Genomic DNA, 12,750 nt, shown 5'->3' on the forward strand with positions numbered 1-12,750 from the left:
ATACGCGTAAATTACTATTGACTATTTTAAAATATTTGATTATTCTTGATGACTTTTTTTTTTTTTGTATCCGGAATTTTTCATATATTCGCTGGAGTTTGACGACATTCAGGTGTAGTTCCACATATGCGCCGCCGCGTGTCGCTGTCACACGCCGACACTGTTTATGCTCCCACTCTCTTTGCACGTGGGTCCGGGGGTCACGTGATCAAACATGGCGCTACCCACGGTGCGGCTTGGCGGTGTTTGGCGGTTCGGGTCACGCGTTCGCTCCAGCCTTCTCACCTCGTCCAGCAGCCGGGCCTGTCACGGACTGATCTCGGCTCTGCACAAGCGCGGGCTCCTCAAGGAGTGTTTCCCGGACAGCGCGGCTCAGGAGCAGCTGCCTCGCCTCCTCCAGTCCGCGGCGCAGACCGTCTACTGCGGCTTCGACCCCACCGCCGACAGCCTCCATGTGGGGAACCTGCTCGCCCTGCTCGGCCTGCTCCACTTCCGCAGCGCCGGACACCACGTGGTCGCGGTGCTCGGAGGCGCCACCGCGCAGCTCGGAGACCCGAGCGGGAAGACGAGCGAGCGCGCGCGGCTCAGCCCGGACCTGGTTCGGTCCAACGCGCGCGGCATCCGCGAGAGTCTGGAGCGCGTGTTCGCGCACCACGAGCTGCTGTTCCACGACGGCTCGCGGGACCTCGGCACCGTGACTGTCCTGAACAACATGAGCTGGACCCAAGACCTGAACCTGGTCCAGTTCCTGGCGGACACCGGGAGACACTTCCGGATGGGGACCATGTTGAGCCGCCACAGCGTCCAGTCCAGGCTCGGGAGCAGCGACGGCATGAGTCTCACCGAGTTCACCTACCAGGTGTTCCAGGCCTACGACTTCTACTACCTGAACCAGGTGTACGGCTGCAGGATCCAACTGGGCGGAACCGACCAGCTCGGGAACCTCATGACCGGCCACGACTTCATCCACAGGTGAGACCTCGACCTGAACCTCGTTGGGAAATCCGGTCGTTCTCACTTTCTTTCCTCATTGACGACAAATAAAGAGAGTAAAGCCGTGAAGAAGTTCATGAACTCATAGAACTACAAGATCCCCGTTGTTCGGCGTGAACCTTTGACCCCGTGACCTTCAAATTTAGGCTTAATCTGTAAAAAAAACATTTGAAATGTATCTTCATAATTCAGTTTTTTAGATACACCCTTTAAATTAACTTTATATTGTGTCGTATAATGTGAAATATTATTGTTTTAATCCAAGTCTATATTTATACATCATAATTACATCTGTTTTTATTTGTCATTGAATGTATAGTTATTTACATAAAACGTGTCAAAACTTCGCTTCTTGATACTTGGAAAAAAAAAGCATTAAACATAAAACATAGTAAATTAAGTATTCGTTGAGTAATTTGAATGATTAAAAAATTAAAATCTGGTTTTATATAGTGTGTTGTGGATATATATATAATGTATATATATTATAAGATGTAGTCTAATCAGACATGAATAATCAAACTAAGATTTGATTAATAACAGATTAACTAAGTGTGTTTTAACGCTTTTACTACCACAGTTTGTTTTATTCGTTTTATAGCTTTAGAATTAAAAAAATAAATGATTAAATATATTTTTCCATATTATACCATACAACTTTTGTCTCTGCAATATTATCAATAAAGTTTAAAAAAAAAAAATTGTGCAGAAAATAAAAGGTTAATATTAGGACAGTAAGAAAATGTGAATTAACTTTAATATCGAAATAATTTCACAATACTTGAATTTCACGAAAATATATGATGCGGTGGAACATTTTTTTTTTCCCATTCAAATCATGTAAATTCGTTTTGCTATGGTTTTACATTTGTTGAAATTTCAATAAAATGTTTGTAAAATAAAATGTATATAATAATATTATTTATTTTACAATTTATATATATATATATATATATATATATATATATATATACACAGTGGGGCAAAAAAGTATTTAGTCAGCCACCGATTGTGCAAGTTCTCCCACTTAAAATGATGACAGAGGTCTGTAATTTTCATCATAGGTACACTTCAAATGTGAGAGACAGAATGTGAAAAAAATTTTTAAAAAATCCAGGAATCCACATTGTAGGATTTTTAAAGAATTTATTTGTAAATTATGGAGGAAAATAAGTATTTGGTCACTTCAAACAAGGAAGATCTCTGGCTCTCACAGACCTGTAACTTCTTCTTTAAGAAGCTCTTCTGTCCTCCACTCCTTACCTGTATTAATGGCACCTGTTTGAAGTCGTTATCTGTATAAAAGACACCTGTCCACAGCCTCAAACAGTCAGACTCCAAACTCCACTATGGCCAAGACCAAAGAGCTGTCGAAGGACACCAGGAAAAGAATTGTAGACCTGCACCAGACTGGGAAGAGTGAATCTACAATAGGCAAGCAGCTTTGTGTGAAAAAATCAACTGTGGGAGCAATTATCAGAAAATGGAAGACATACAAGACCACTGATAATCTCCCTCGATCTGGGGCTCCACGCAAGATCTCATCCCGTGGGGTCAAAATGATCATGAGAACGGTGAGCAAAAATCCCAGAACCACACGGGGGACCTGGTGAATGACCTGCAGAGAGCTGGGACCAAAGTAACAAAGGTTACCATCAGTAACTACAACGACAGGGAATCAAATCCTGCAGTGCCAGACGTGTCCCCCTGCTTAAGCCAGTGCATGTCCAGGCCCGTCTGAAGTTTGCCAGAGGGCACATGGATGATACAGCAGAGGATTGGGAGAATGTCATGTGGTCAGATGAAACCAAAGTAGAACTTTTTGGTATAAACTCAACTCGTCATGTTTGGAGGATGAAGAATACTGAGTTGCATCCCAAGAACACCATACCTACTGTGAAGCATGGGGGTGGAAACATCATGCTTTGGGGCTGTTTTTCTGCTAAGGGGACAGGACGACTGATCCGTGTTAAGGAAAGAATGAATGGGGCCATGTATCGTGAGATTTTGAGCCAAAACCTCCTTCCATCAGTGAGAGCTTTGAAGATGAAACGTGGCTGGGTCTTCCAGCATGACAATGATCCCAAACACACCGCCCGGGCAACGCAGGAGTGGCTCCGTAAGAAGCATTTGAAAGTCCTGGAGTGGCCTAGCCAGTCTCCAGACCTCAACCCCATAGAAAATCTGTGGAGGGAGTTGAAAGTCCGTGTTGCTCGGCGACAGCCCCAAAACATCACTGCTCTCGAGAAGATCTGCATGGAGGAATGGGCCAAAATACCAGCTACTGTGTGTGCAAACCTGGTAAAGACCTATAGTAATCGTTTGACCTCTGTTATTGCCAACAAAGGTTATATTACAAAGTATTGAGTTGAATTTTTGTTATTGACCAAATACTTATTTTCCACCATAATTTACAAATGCATTCTTTAAAAATCCTACAATGTGAATTCCTGGATTTTTTTTTTTTCTTCACATTCTGTCTCTCACATTTAAAGTGTACCTATGATGAAAATTACAGACCTCTGTCATTATTTTAAGTGGGAGAACTTGCACAATTGGTGGCTGACTAAATACTTTTTTGCCCCACTGTATATATATATAGAATAGAATAGAAAAGCTTTATTCATCCCCAGAGGGGAAACACACTTTCACAACAGCGCAGTTTAAAAAAATAAAGTGCAAGGAAAAAGAAATAATAAAAGAGATGATACAAAATAAAATAAAAACGATCTTAAGAATATACAATTATTTACAAAAATTAGAAATTTAACACTATTAACAAAATAAAATAGAATACAATAAAATAGAAATAAAAACGGGAAAAAAAAAATAATAAAAAACACACTAAGAAAAACACACTACGGATTAGCATCAGGATATTTAAAGTAGAGAGTTAAATATCCTGACACCAGTTATATATATATATATATATATATTTTTCTTTTGTTAATTTACATTGGACAGTGAGTCCAGCAGCTTTTAAAGCTGATGTTTGGATATATTTTGGTTTGAAAACAAATTAAATCAGTTACGACTTCGTCAAGAGTCATGTGGTCTGTAAATTCTACAACACCAGAGTCAAGTACTCGACAATACTACACATATATACTTTTTACTACAGTATCACGATATATCGTATCGTTGCCCCTGTATCGTATCAAAAGATTCTTGACAAGCTCCAGAGAAAACTCCTGTAGCCGTTTTTGCATGACAAGTTGAAGATGTTGAATAATATGAATTAATGTGTCTCCGTGACCTTCAGAATGGGCGGCGAGGAGGTGTTCGGTCTGACCCTCCCTCTGGTGACCAGCTCTGTGGGCGACAAACTTGGGAAGACGGCCGGGAACGCCGTCTGGCTGAACCGGGATAAGATGTCTCCCTTCGAGTTCTACCAGTTCTTCGTCAGACAGCCGGATTCCAGCGTGGAGCGGTACCATCAAGAGGCCCTGGACCTTCTGTCTTCAGACGTCTGATGGTCTGAGTGTCTCTCTGCAGCTTCCTCAAGCTGTTCACCTTCCTGCCTCTGCCCGAGCTGGAGAACCTGATGGAGCAGCAGAGGAAAGATCCCGGCCAACGTCTGGCGCAGAAGCGTCTGGCCGCCGAGGTCACCAAGCTGGTCCACGGGAAGGAAGGTCTGGAGAGTGCCAAGAGGTCGGTGACGAGGATCCTGGTTTTTTGGACCCGGACGCTCAAGAGTGTTCTCGCCCCGGCAGGTGCACCAGGACGCTGTACCACGGCAGCGTGGAGGCGCTGGAGGAGATGAGCGACGAGGAGCTGCAGGAGCTCTTCAAGGAGGCCCCGTTCCAGGAGCAGCTGCTGGAGCCTGGAACCAGCGTCATCGACGCCTGTCGGAGCATCAACGCCGTCCCGGAGGGACCTAAAGGGTGAGTCACACCTTTCAAACGCTACACATCTGGTGGAATCTGTTTTTGTTGCTATTTAATATTGATAAATACAAATACACTTTCTTTTTGTGTGTGTGTGTGTATTGTCTTATATTGGAGATTTAACACCCGTAGAGCAGCAATACGATATATCATTAAAAAATGTATATATATATATATATATCATTATACTGTAGTAACAAGGATATATTTGTAGTATTGTCGAGTACTTGACTCTGGTGTTGTGATAGTGTAGTAACAAGTATATATGTGTAGTATTGTCGAGTACTTGACTCTGGTGTTGTGATAGTGTAGTAACAAGGATATATGTGTAGTATTGTCGAGTACTTGACTCTAGTGTTGTGATAGTGTGGTAACAAGGAAATACGTGTAGTATTGTCGAGTACTTGACTCTGGTGTTGTAGTATTTACAGACCATATGACTCTTGACGAAGTCGTAACGACTTTAATTTGTTTTTCAAACCAAAATATGTCCAAACATCAGCTTTAAAAGCTTCCGGAGTCACTGTATCCTCTCATCCTCAGTCGTAGCCGGGGTTTCTATTTTGCGTGTGGAGGAAGTAATAATTGCTAGTGTCCTGAAGTTTAATTGCAACAAAAAAAAAATGAACATACGCTGTAAATGTTTACATGTTGATTGTAAATAAAAAATGAAATATTTTATACAAACTCAATTACAAATTACAAACTGCAAACGCTAAAATAACAAAAATAAAATGTGATTTGAAAGAAAAATAAATGGATACATTGATTTACCGTTTTAATTTGCTGGATAAACCTCAAGTAGTTTTTTGAAAACGCACAGAATAAAAATGTTTGCGAGACAAATACTGCAATTCTGTTGTGCTTTAAAGTCTAAAATGAACTTCTGTGTAAGTGTGTCAGTGAAAGAGCTGAACCAGTCCTGACCCGGTTGTCTCGTGTGAAGGTACCGGATGGTCTCCGAAGGCGCCGTCTCGATCAACCACACAAAGGCCGACCGCCCTGAGCAGGTTCTGATCCCCAAAGTCCACATCCTGTCCAACGGACTCTCACTCATCCGGGTCGGCAAGAAGAACTTCCACATCATCAAGTGGCTCGGACTCTGAGAAGACCAGGTCCCGGACTGGTAAGGACTCGCAGACGGACTTAAAAGACTGCTGAGACTTGATTCTCATGCGTTGGTGCAGACTGTAGTTCAAGTGGTGAACGGTAGGGGGCAGCATTGCTCCACACATCACCGCAGTCCCGACGTCTTCTTCTCGTAGAATTTTCGTCGCTTATGTTTTTGAAAGAAAACGTCTCTCAACGAGTGTTAAACTCGCTTTTCTATATTTAAAGAAATTATTTTTACAACAAGAGCAGATGACTGTCAATAATGTATTGAAGTGTGAAGTAAAACGTTTAAAATGACTTAACCTTTTGTCATGGTTTTGACACAAAAGTCATTGTGTTTATGTGGTTTGAATACGTTTCTCTGTGTAACATACTTTTACACTGACAGTCTGGAAGTATCATTTTACATGTCGGTGGAGGCCGTTCTTCTCTTAATCTCCTGAGTTTTGGGGAGGACGTGGTCCTCTGGAGGGCTGGTGTAACCGAGGACACGATGTTCTGTGGGTTGACCCGAGTTCACCCCTCTTGACTCCAGAGAATAGGTGGAAACACTAATAACTGTTGCTACTTTTTCATGGGTTTGCGTGCGTCTGGAAGTGGAAACCTCCCGAAAGTATTAAACGTCAATAACAAGTGCAGAAATGTCATCGTCCTAGAGGCGGGCGGTGAGAGTTTAGGAAGTCGAGAGGTTAGTTTGAATCCTCCGGTTATGAAAGTGACGACTTTGAATACCAGAATAAATGCTTCAAAATGTCTGACGCTATAGTTTTTTCTTTTAAATCCATGTATTGTGGTTCTTTTTGTATAAAAAAAGCTGAGCTACATTGACAAAAAAGTTGCATTTAATTACCTTTATTATTCAAACGTATCTCATGGAAATAAAGCGTCCAAGCCATAAGTTGTTTATTTTTAAAATAACTTAATGTTTTTAAATTCTATTATTTAACTTGTATTTATGAGTAATGTATGGTTCGTTTTAATATTTTCCTCATTTATGGATGCATCATTTTCCAAAACAAAAGTGGTGATGGATGGATGGATGGATGGATGAATACTGTGAATAGATGGATGGATGTTTTGACAGATAAATATAAATGGAAATATAAACGATGATGAATTGAAATATGAATAACTAGATGGATGGAATGATGGATGACTTAGTGGATGAATAGATGAATTGACGGTTGCATTGTATTTATTATTTGTTATAAATTATAGTTTAATCTGTAGTTTTACGTAATTTCAGAAAGAAACGTAAACTATTTATAACGTATAATTTATCAAGAGCCTTTAACTAATTTATAAATTACCTTTTTTTTTTTTTTTTAAAACAACCTTTAGTGTTAAATAATACACTGTTTTATATTTGTAATTGCATTTTAAATATGGAAGAAGGGTTAACATAAAACCACCATTATCACCTGTAAATCCAAAGCGTATATTTAATAAAATGAAACGCAATAAAAATCAAATGCCAAGAAAATAAATTGATTTGATTTACTGTTATTTGAAAATGTATGTTTTTTGTCATTTATTATGTTCAGCCTTAACAACCTGGATGGATAAAGAGAACATTAATTTAGGATGAAATTGTATCTGTTTTTGTTTAATTTGTTTTCTGATCATCATCTCAAGAACATATTCTTTACGTTTTTTTAAAGTAAAATTAGAAAAAATAAAGTACTTTGAAATGATGGAAAGTATTATAAAAGATAAAACTATTGTCCTTTTTAGTTTCCAGATGAGTGAATATAGAAAAAGCTTTTATAATTATATAGGTTTAATGATTTTTTTTTTTCGTCTCAGGTATATTTACTTTATTTTTGTCGTGATTTTATTTCGTGACTTTTTCTCACTGGTCCACCTTAACTGGAGTGGGCGGGTTCAGCGTCAGCTCGACCAATCAACGAGCGTCAATCATGAGCGGGCCCCGCCCCTCGGTAACTCTCCTCTCCCCCGAGTTTGTCAGCCGCCATATTGGCTCCAGAGCAGCTCTAGACCAGACGCCGCACCGGGGACTCTGTTTTCACGCTCCCCGGCTTTCACCCTCTCCAGCCCGGCGTGCGCATGGCCTAAGCCCCGCTGCTTGTGGATTTAGCCCGGAGACGTTGAGGATTTGGAGGATTTTTTTTTTTTTTTTCCCCGAGAGTTTCTTCCGCTTTCATCTGGGATTTAAAAAAAAAAAAACATGTCGGATGTTCGGCTTTCCAACGGGAGTCCGACGCTGGAGCGGACGGACTCGCGGGTGTCGGATCACCCGAAGCCGTCCGCCTGCAGGAGCCTGTTCGGTTCCGTGGATCACGACGAGCTCAAGCGGGAGTTCGAGGTTCGCATGCGGGAGATGGAGCAGGCCGCCGCCGCCAAGTGGAGCTTCGACTTCGCCACTCACACCCCGCTGGGTGACGACAGCACCGGGCTCCAGTGGGAGCTGGTGGACCGTAGAGACGTACCGGACTTCTACAGCCGCCACAGGCGGGCGGAGAAGGGCGTCTGCCCCGGGATTACCAGCGTGGATTTAAACGGGAACCACAGCTGTGTTATCGGGGAGCAGCAGCAGCGGGCGGACGAGGACGGGTCGGAGCTCTGCACCGGGACGAGGAAAAGACCTGCGTGCCTCGGTACCAGCGACCCGCTGCCGACGCCGAGCCCGTCGCTTCACTCACGCCGCTCTTGTGCTCTTGCAGACGCCTCCGCTCCGCGGAAAAGATCCCACAGCGGCTCGGAGGAGGAACTCACGCCCAGAAAGAGCAGCCCGAGCCGGCAGACGTGAGAGCCGCAGCCCGGTACGACTTTTTCTCTTTCTTTTTTTTCTTTTTTTTTTTTTACTCGTTAAACACCGACCGACGACACGTATCCTAACTAAAAAACAACATTTACCTTAAAATTAGGGCTGAAAAAACGGGTGATTTTTGTGCAAGATCGGGTTGTTTTTTTTTTTCTTGCGTCAAAGGCGTTGCCAGTCGAGATCCATTCATGTTCTACTACGAGTCGTAGTAGTTGTTGTTGATCCTTTTGTTTTGTCTTCATTGTTTCTTACTCGTTTCTCCACCACTGACGGTGAGATTTACAGACAGAGAAGGAAAGATTTGAGCTTTTTTTCTACTTTTGAGTCGTGAGTCGCTGTCAGTGTGAGACTGTAAACAAGTGCAGTACAACAGTGTAGTAACACGTCAGCAGGGACGTGAGTGTGTGTGTGTGTGTGTGTGTGTGTGTGTGTCCTATCTGCGTGCAAAACTCCAGCGCTGCTCAGGAAAACACTTTTTTTTCTTTTTTTTTCTTCTGCTTTTGTTCTCGTGCTGGAGTTCATATTTCTACCAAACCTTTTCTTTTCTTCTCTAAACTTTCTTCCATCAGATTTGACTTGTAAAAAGTCAGGTTAGTCTCATTTTGACGCTTTTTATTAAACATATTTTGAGTATAAAAACACACAAAAAGTACTTTGGATATGATCAGTGGCTGTAAAAGTTAGTTTTAAGTTCAATAGATCAATAAAAACTTGTGTATTTGTTGAGATTAAACGTATAAAAACGTGATCGCACCAAAACATCTTTCTTTTAAAAACAACAATTTTGTTGTTCAAACATTTAAAAGTGATGATTTAAACACTAAACATTTCCATCAACTTTTGAATTAAAAGTGTTTGCTTTAGAGTCAAATGTGTCTCTTGATTAAAGTAAATTGTTTATAAAAAAAACAAAACATGAAAAGTCCTTAAACGACCTTGAAGAATCCGTCACAGAAGCTACTTTATGTTTTTTTAAAAACCTCGATTATGTCGCATTAATTCCAGCAGAAAACACGAGGGTCCTCGTCCTCGAATGACCTCTAATAAAATATTTCTTTAATTGAATTTAATTCTACACGCAATTGAATCACCGTCTGCTGAACTCGTGACAACTTTGAGTTTACAAACGTGAAAAATATACACAATAATGTTTGATTTGAATTGTGTGTCATTAAAGCGCTTTGTTTAAGTGTATTGTGTGTATATTTAAAATGTATTTTCTTCTTCTTTACAATTGGCAGTGGTTTGGTTTTATTATGAAAAAGTAGTTTGTTTTCCATCTAACTTGTTGTTCGCCATCTTTTTTCTCTCATAATTGTGTTTGTTTGAGTGGATTAATGTTGTTGTTTCTTTGTGTGCTTGGGTTTGTGTGTCGACAACGTTTACAACGAGACAACGTTTGGTAAAAGTTGTTTCTTTTTTCCCCCTTTCAATTGTGTGATTAGATTTAAGTCGTTTCTTTGTCTGTTGTGCGTTAACGATCGGATAATATTTGTTAAAAGTATTTATAAGTCGCGTTTGTTTTGAGTTGTTGTTCTGCGTGTCGAGGTTGTTTGTGGTCGTTTTGTTTTTGTCGAAAGTAGTTTATTTTTGTTTGTTCAATGAAAACTGTCGCTTCCAGTTGTTTTTCTTTTGTGTTGTTCAGTTGAGTTTGTCAGCACGACAACGTGTCGCACACAAGTGTTTATTTTCTTTAAACAGTGTGTGTTTTTAATCGATTATAATTAAAATTTCTTAATGTTTCTGTGACGCTAAATACATTTTTTTTATCGTCCACAGAGATGCTGCGCTTCAGGACCGGAGCCTCCAGATTTTTGGACAAAAAACTTTATTTCCACAGTTGTGTGTTGGTGTGTGTGAGTGTGTTTGTGTGTGAGGCAGAAGAGGAACATATCAGGTCTCCTGCAGTCGCGGACGACGCTGTTGAAGCACTGAACACTCTCGCGGTGGCACTTACGTCTCTGCCTCTGAAAGCCGCATGTAGCAGCGCAATTAGCTTTTTTTTTTTTTTTTCTTTTTTTTTTTACTACCTGTGTGTAAATACTCGCCGTCGTTCTCTCCCGTGTGTAGCACATGAACGTCAGCGGACGGATCTGATCTCCCCAAAATGTTTGTTCGAGAGCAGCAGCGGTACAAATGTAGCCTCCTGTACACTGTCCTTGCCGGGCTGCTTCGACACTGTCCCGGTCGTCATGTTGCCGGTTCAACTCCCACAGCTTGACCCCCGGTGCCTTTTTTTTTTTTAAAGCGGGACGTGCAGGTCTTCGGTTAAACCTTCTTCTCAAGAGTCAGTTTTTTTATTTTTATTTAAAAAGGTGTTGCAGTGGTCGCCATGTTACAGGAAAGTCGCCAGTTCAACGTCGAAGACTTTCAGAGCACTTGTCTAGTTCTCCGGCGCAACGGAGGTGTCGGGACTTCTTCCTCTTTTACCCCCTTCGTCAGAATCACGTGCCTTTTTTTTAATAGGATGTTCTCAGTTATAACACGAGTCCCACGGTTGACAGGGGTGTCGCCGGTTTGAGACCGGGGCCGCTCTAAGTGTGCCTTGCTCAAGATGTAAACCGGTGGGCTCGGTGTTTTCTGATTCTTCACTTGTGCATCTGATGCACGTAACGACAACCTTTGCAGTCGCGGTTACGGCGGCGACCGTCGGTGGCGTGGGTACAACCTCCCGACGTGTCCTTGAGCAAGACTTTAAATCATAAAGTGCTCGCGATGCCTTCCATAGGAAACCAGAATCTTGTTTTTTTTAATTATTTGTTTCTCTGCTGAAAGGTCACTGGTTCGATTCCCAGATCCACTTATTTGGTTTTATGTCGAGTCTCGTTCCCCCCGGATCACATGTACATCTTTGTGTTGTAAATAGTTTTGTAAAAAAAAAAAAAAGCAAACGAAAAAAACGACTAAAGACACACCACAAAAACACTGAGAATTATACTAACTTATTTATGTGAAGCCTTTTGTAATGTAGAATGAAATAATAAAAAAAATGGGTTTGTGATCATCCAAAGTGGCATTTACTATAATAATTATTATTTTTATTATTATTATTGTTTTTATTTTGTAAAAGACATCTTTGGTAGTTTTATTTCCTCGATAAAAATAAGGTTGCAAACTGAGCCCAGTAAGATATTTGTGTATGTTCTGACGTGTGGATATAAAATGTGTTGCAATCGAATAAAATATTAAATTGAATTTATTGGATTTTTGCCTCTTTTCTTTGACTTTTCTCACAACTTTTGTGAAAATGTGTTTGTTTGTTTTTGAAACGACCAGTCAAAAAAACATGCTCAAAGAAACATCTTTGAATTGCTACAAAAGAAATGTACATTTCTTTTAGCTACTAGCTAAACTAATTAGCTGGCTACAAATAAATTATCTATTGCTTTGTACTTAATTGAGACCTTGGCTCCTACAAAGTTTTGAGTGATAAAGAAAAGTCCTTGTTAGAACCAGACCATAGTATAAAGAACCATTTTTAATGTCATGTTTCTAATTAACATTTGACGTTATGTTGACTTGAGGAATTTAAATAAACATTTTTTTTAAAGTTGGGATTAATCCAAAAATATGAATAATATAATCCAAAATGTATTTTAAAAAGGTAAGACTTAAGACAAAAAATAAAATGATTAGAAATGTACATTTAAAGAAATAGAAATGTGAAAAGTTGTATAAAAAGTAAAAAAAAGACTTAAACAGGGTTTAAGGAATAGTTATTTAGAATTTTAAATATGTTAAAAATATATTTAATGACAAATTTATTTTCTTTTAATGTAAAAAATAAATAATCTTATGTGAACTTGATTGAGACTTTGGCTCCTACAAATGTTCGAGTGATGTTACTTAAAGAAAAGTCCTTGTTACAACCAGACCATAATATTAAGAACCATTCTTCATGTCATGATTTTATCATGTTTGTCATTTTTATTGTTTTATTGACTCTCATCTGTTTGAAAATGTGAATAAAAA

General features: G+C 40.2%; 2 protein-coding genes across 4 annotated transcripts; both read left to right on the top strand.

Moving 5' to 3' along the window:
- The first annotated feature begins 209 nt into the window (after positions 1 to 209).
- yars2 (tyrosyl-tRNA synthetase 2, mitochondrial) lies at positions 210 to 7,868 on the top strand. 2 transcript variants are annotated; one of them, XM_087797373.1, is made up of 6 exons: positions 210 to 972; positions 4,256 to 4,423; positions 4,489 to 4,644; positions 4,707 to 4,877; positions 5,827 to 6,006; positions 7,800 to 7,868. In XM_087797373.1, the coding sequence occupies exons 1-5, from the start codon at positions 215 to 217 to the stop codon at positions 5,984 to 5,986; spliced, it is 1,413 nt and encodes a 470-aa protein (XP_087653499.1). In that variant the 5' UTR covers positions 210 to 214; the 3' UTR covers positions 5,987 to 6,006; positions 7,800 to 7,868. The 2 variants fall into 2 exon arrangements, with proteins under 2 accessions (XP_087653499.1, XP_087653498.1); XM_087797372.1 differs by lacking the exon at positions 7,800 to 7,868 and having other exon boundaries at positions 5,827 to 6,722.
- Positions 7,869 to 7,995: 127 nt separating this feature from the next.
- cdkn1bb (cyclin dependent kinase inhibitor 1Bb) lies at positions 7,996 to 11,973 on the top strand. 2 transcript variants are annotated; one of them, XM_087797375.1, is made up of 3 exons: positions 7,997 to 8,611; positions 8,678 to 8,776; positions 10,558 to 11,973. In XM_087797375.1, the coding sequence occupies exons 1-2, from the start codon at positions 8,182 to 8,184 to the stop codon at positions 8,761 to 8,763; spliced, it is 516 nt and encodes a 171-aa protein (XP_087653501.1). In that variant the 5' UTR covers positions 7,997 to 8,181; the 3' UTR covers positions 8,764 to 8,776; positions 10,558 to 11,973. The 2 variants fall into 2 exon arrangements, with proteins under 2 accessions (XP_087653500.1, XP_087653501.1); XM_087797374.1 differs by having other exon boundaries at positions 7,996 to 8,776.
- The last annotated feature ends 777 nt before the right edge of the window (positions 11,974 to 12,750 follow it).

Source organism: Callionymus lyra, chromosome 8, assembly GCF_982586985.1.
Source record: "Callionymus lyra chromosome 8, fCalLyr1.hap1.1, whole genome shotgun sequence".
Classification (NCBI taxonomy): domain Eukaryota; kingdom Metazoa; phylum Chordata; class Actinopteri; order Syngnathiformes; family Callionymidae; genus Callionymus; species Callionymus lyra.

Bases quoted from the DNA above. Each gene is read 5' to 3' on its own strand.
- cdkn1bb (XM_087797374.1), top strand. From the start codon at position 8,182: ATGTCGGATGTTCGGCTTTCCAACGGGAGTCCGACGCTGGAGCGGACG.
- yars2 (XM_087797373.1), top strand. From the start codon at position 215: ATGGCGCTACCCACGGTGCGGCTTGGCGGTGTTTGGCGGTTCGGGTCA. The intron at 4,645-4,706 runs GTCGGTGACGAG...TCGCCCCGGCAG, and splicing joins GGTCTGGAGAGTGCCAAGAG to GTGCACCAGGACGCTGTACC. The intron at 4,878-5,826 runs GTGAGTCACACC...TCTCGTGTGAAG, and splicing joins GTCCCGGAGGGACCTAAAGG to GTACCGGATGGTCTCCGAAG.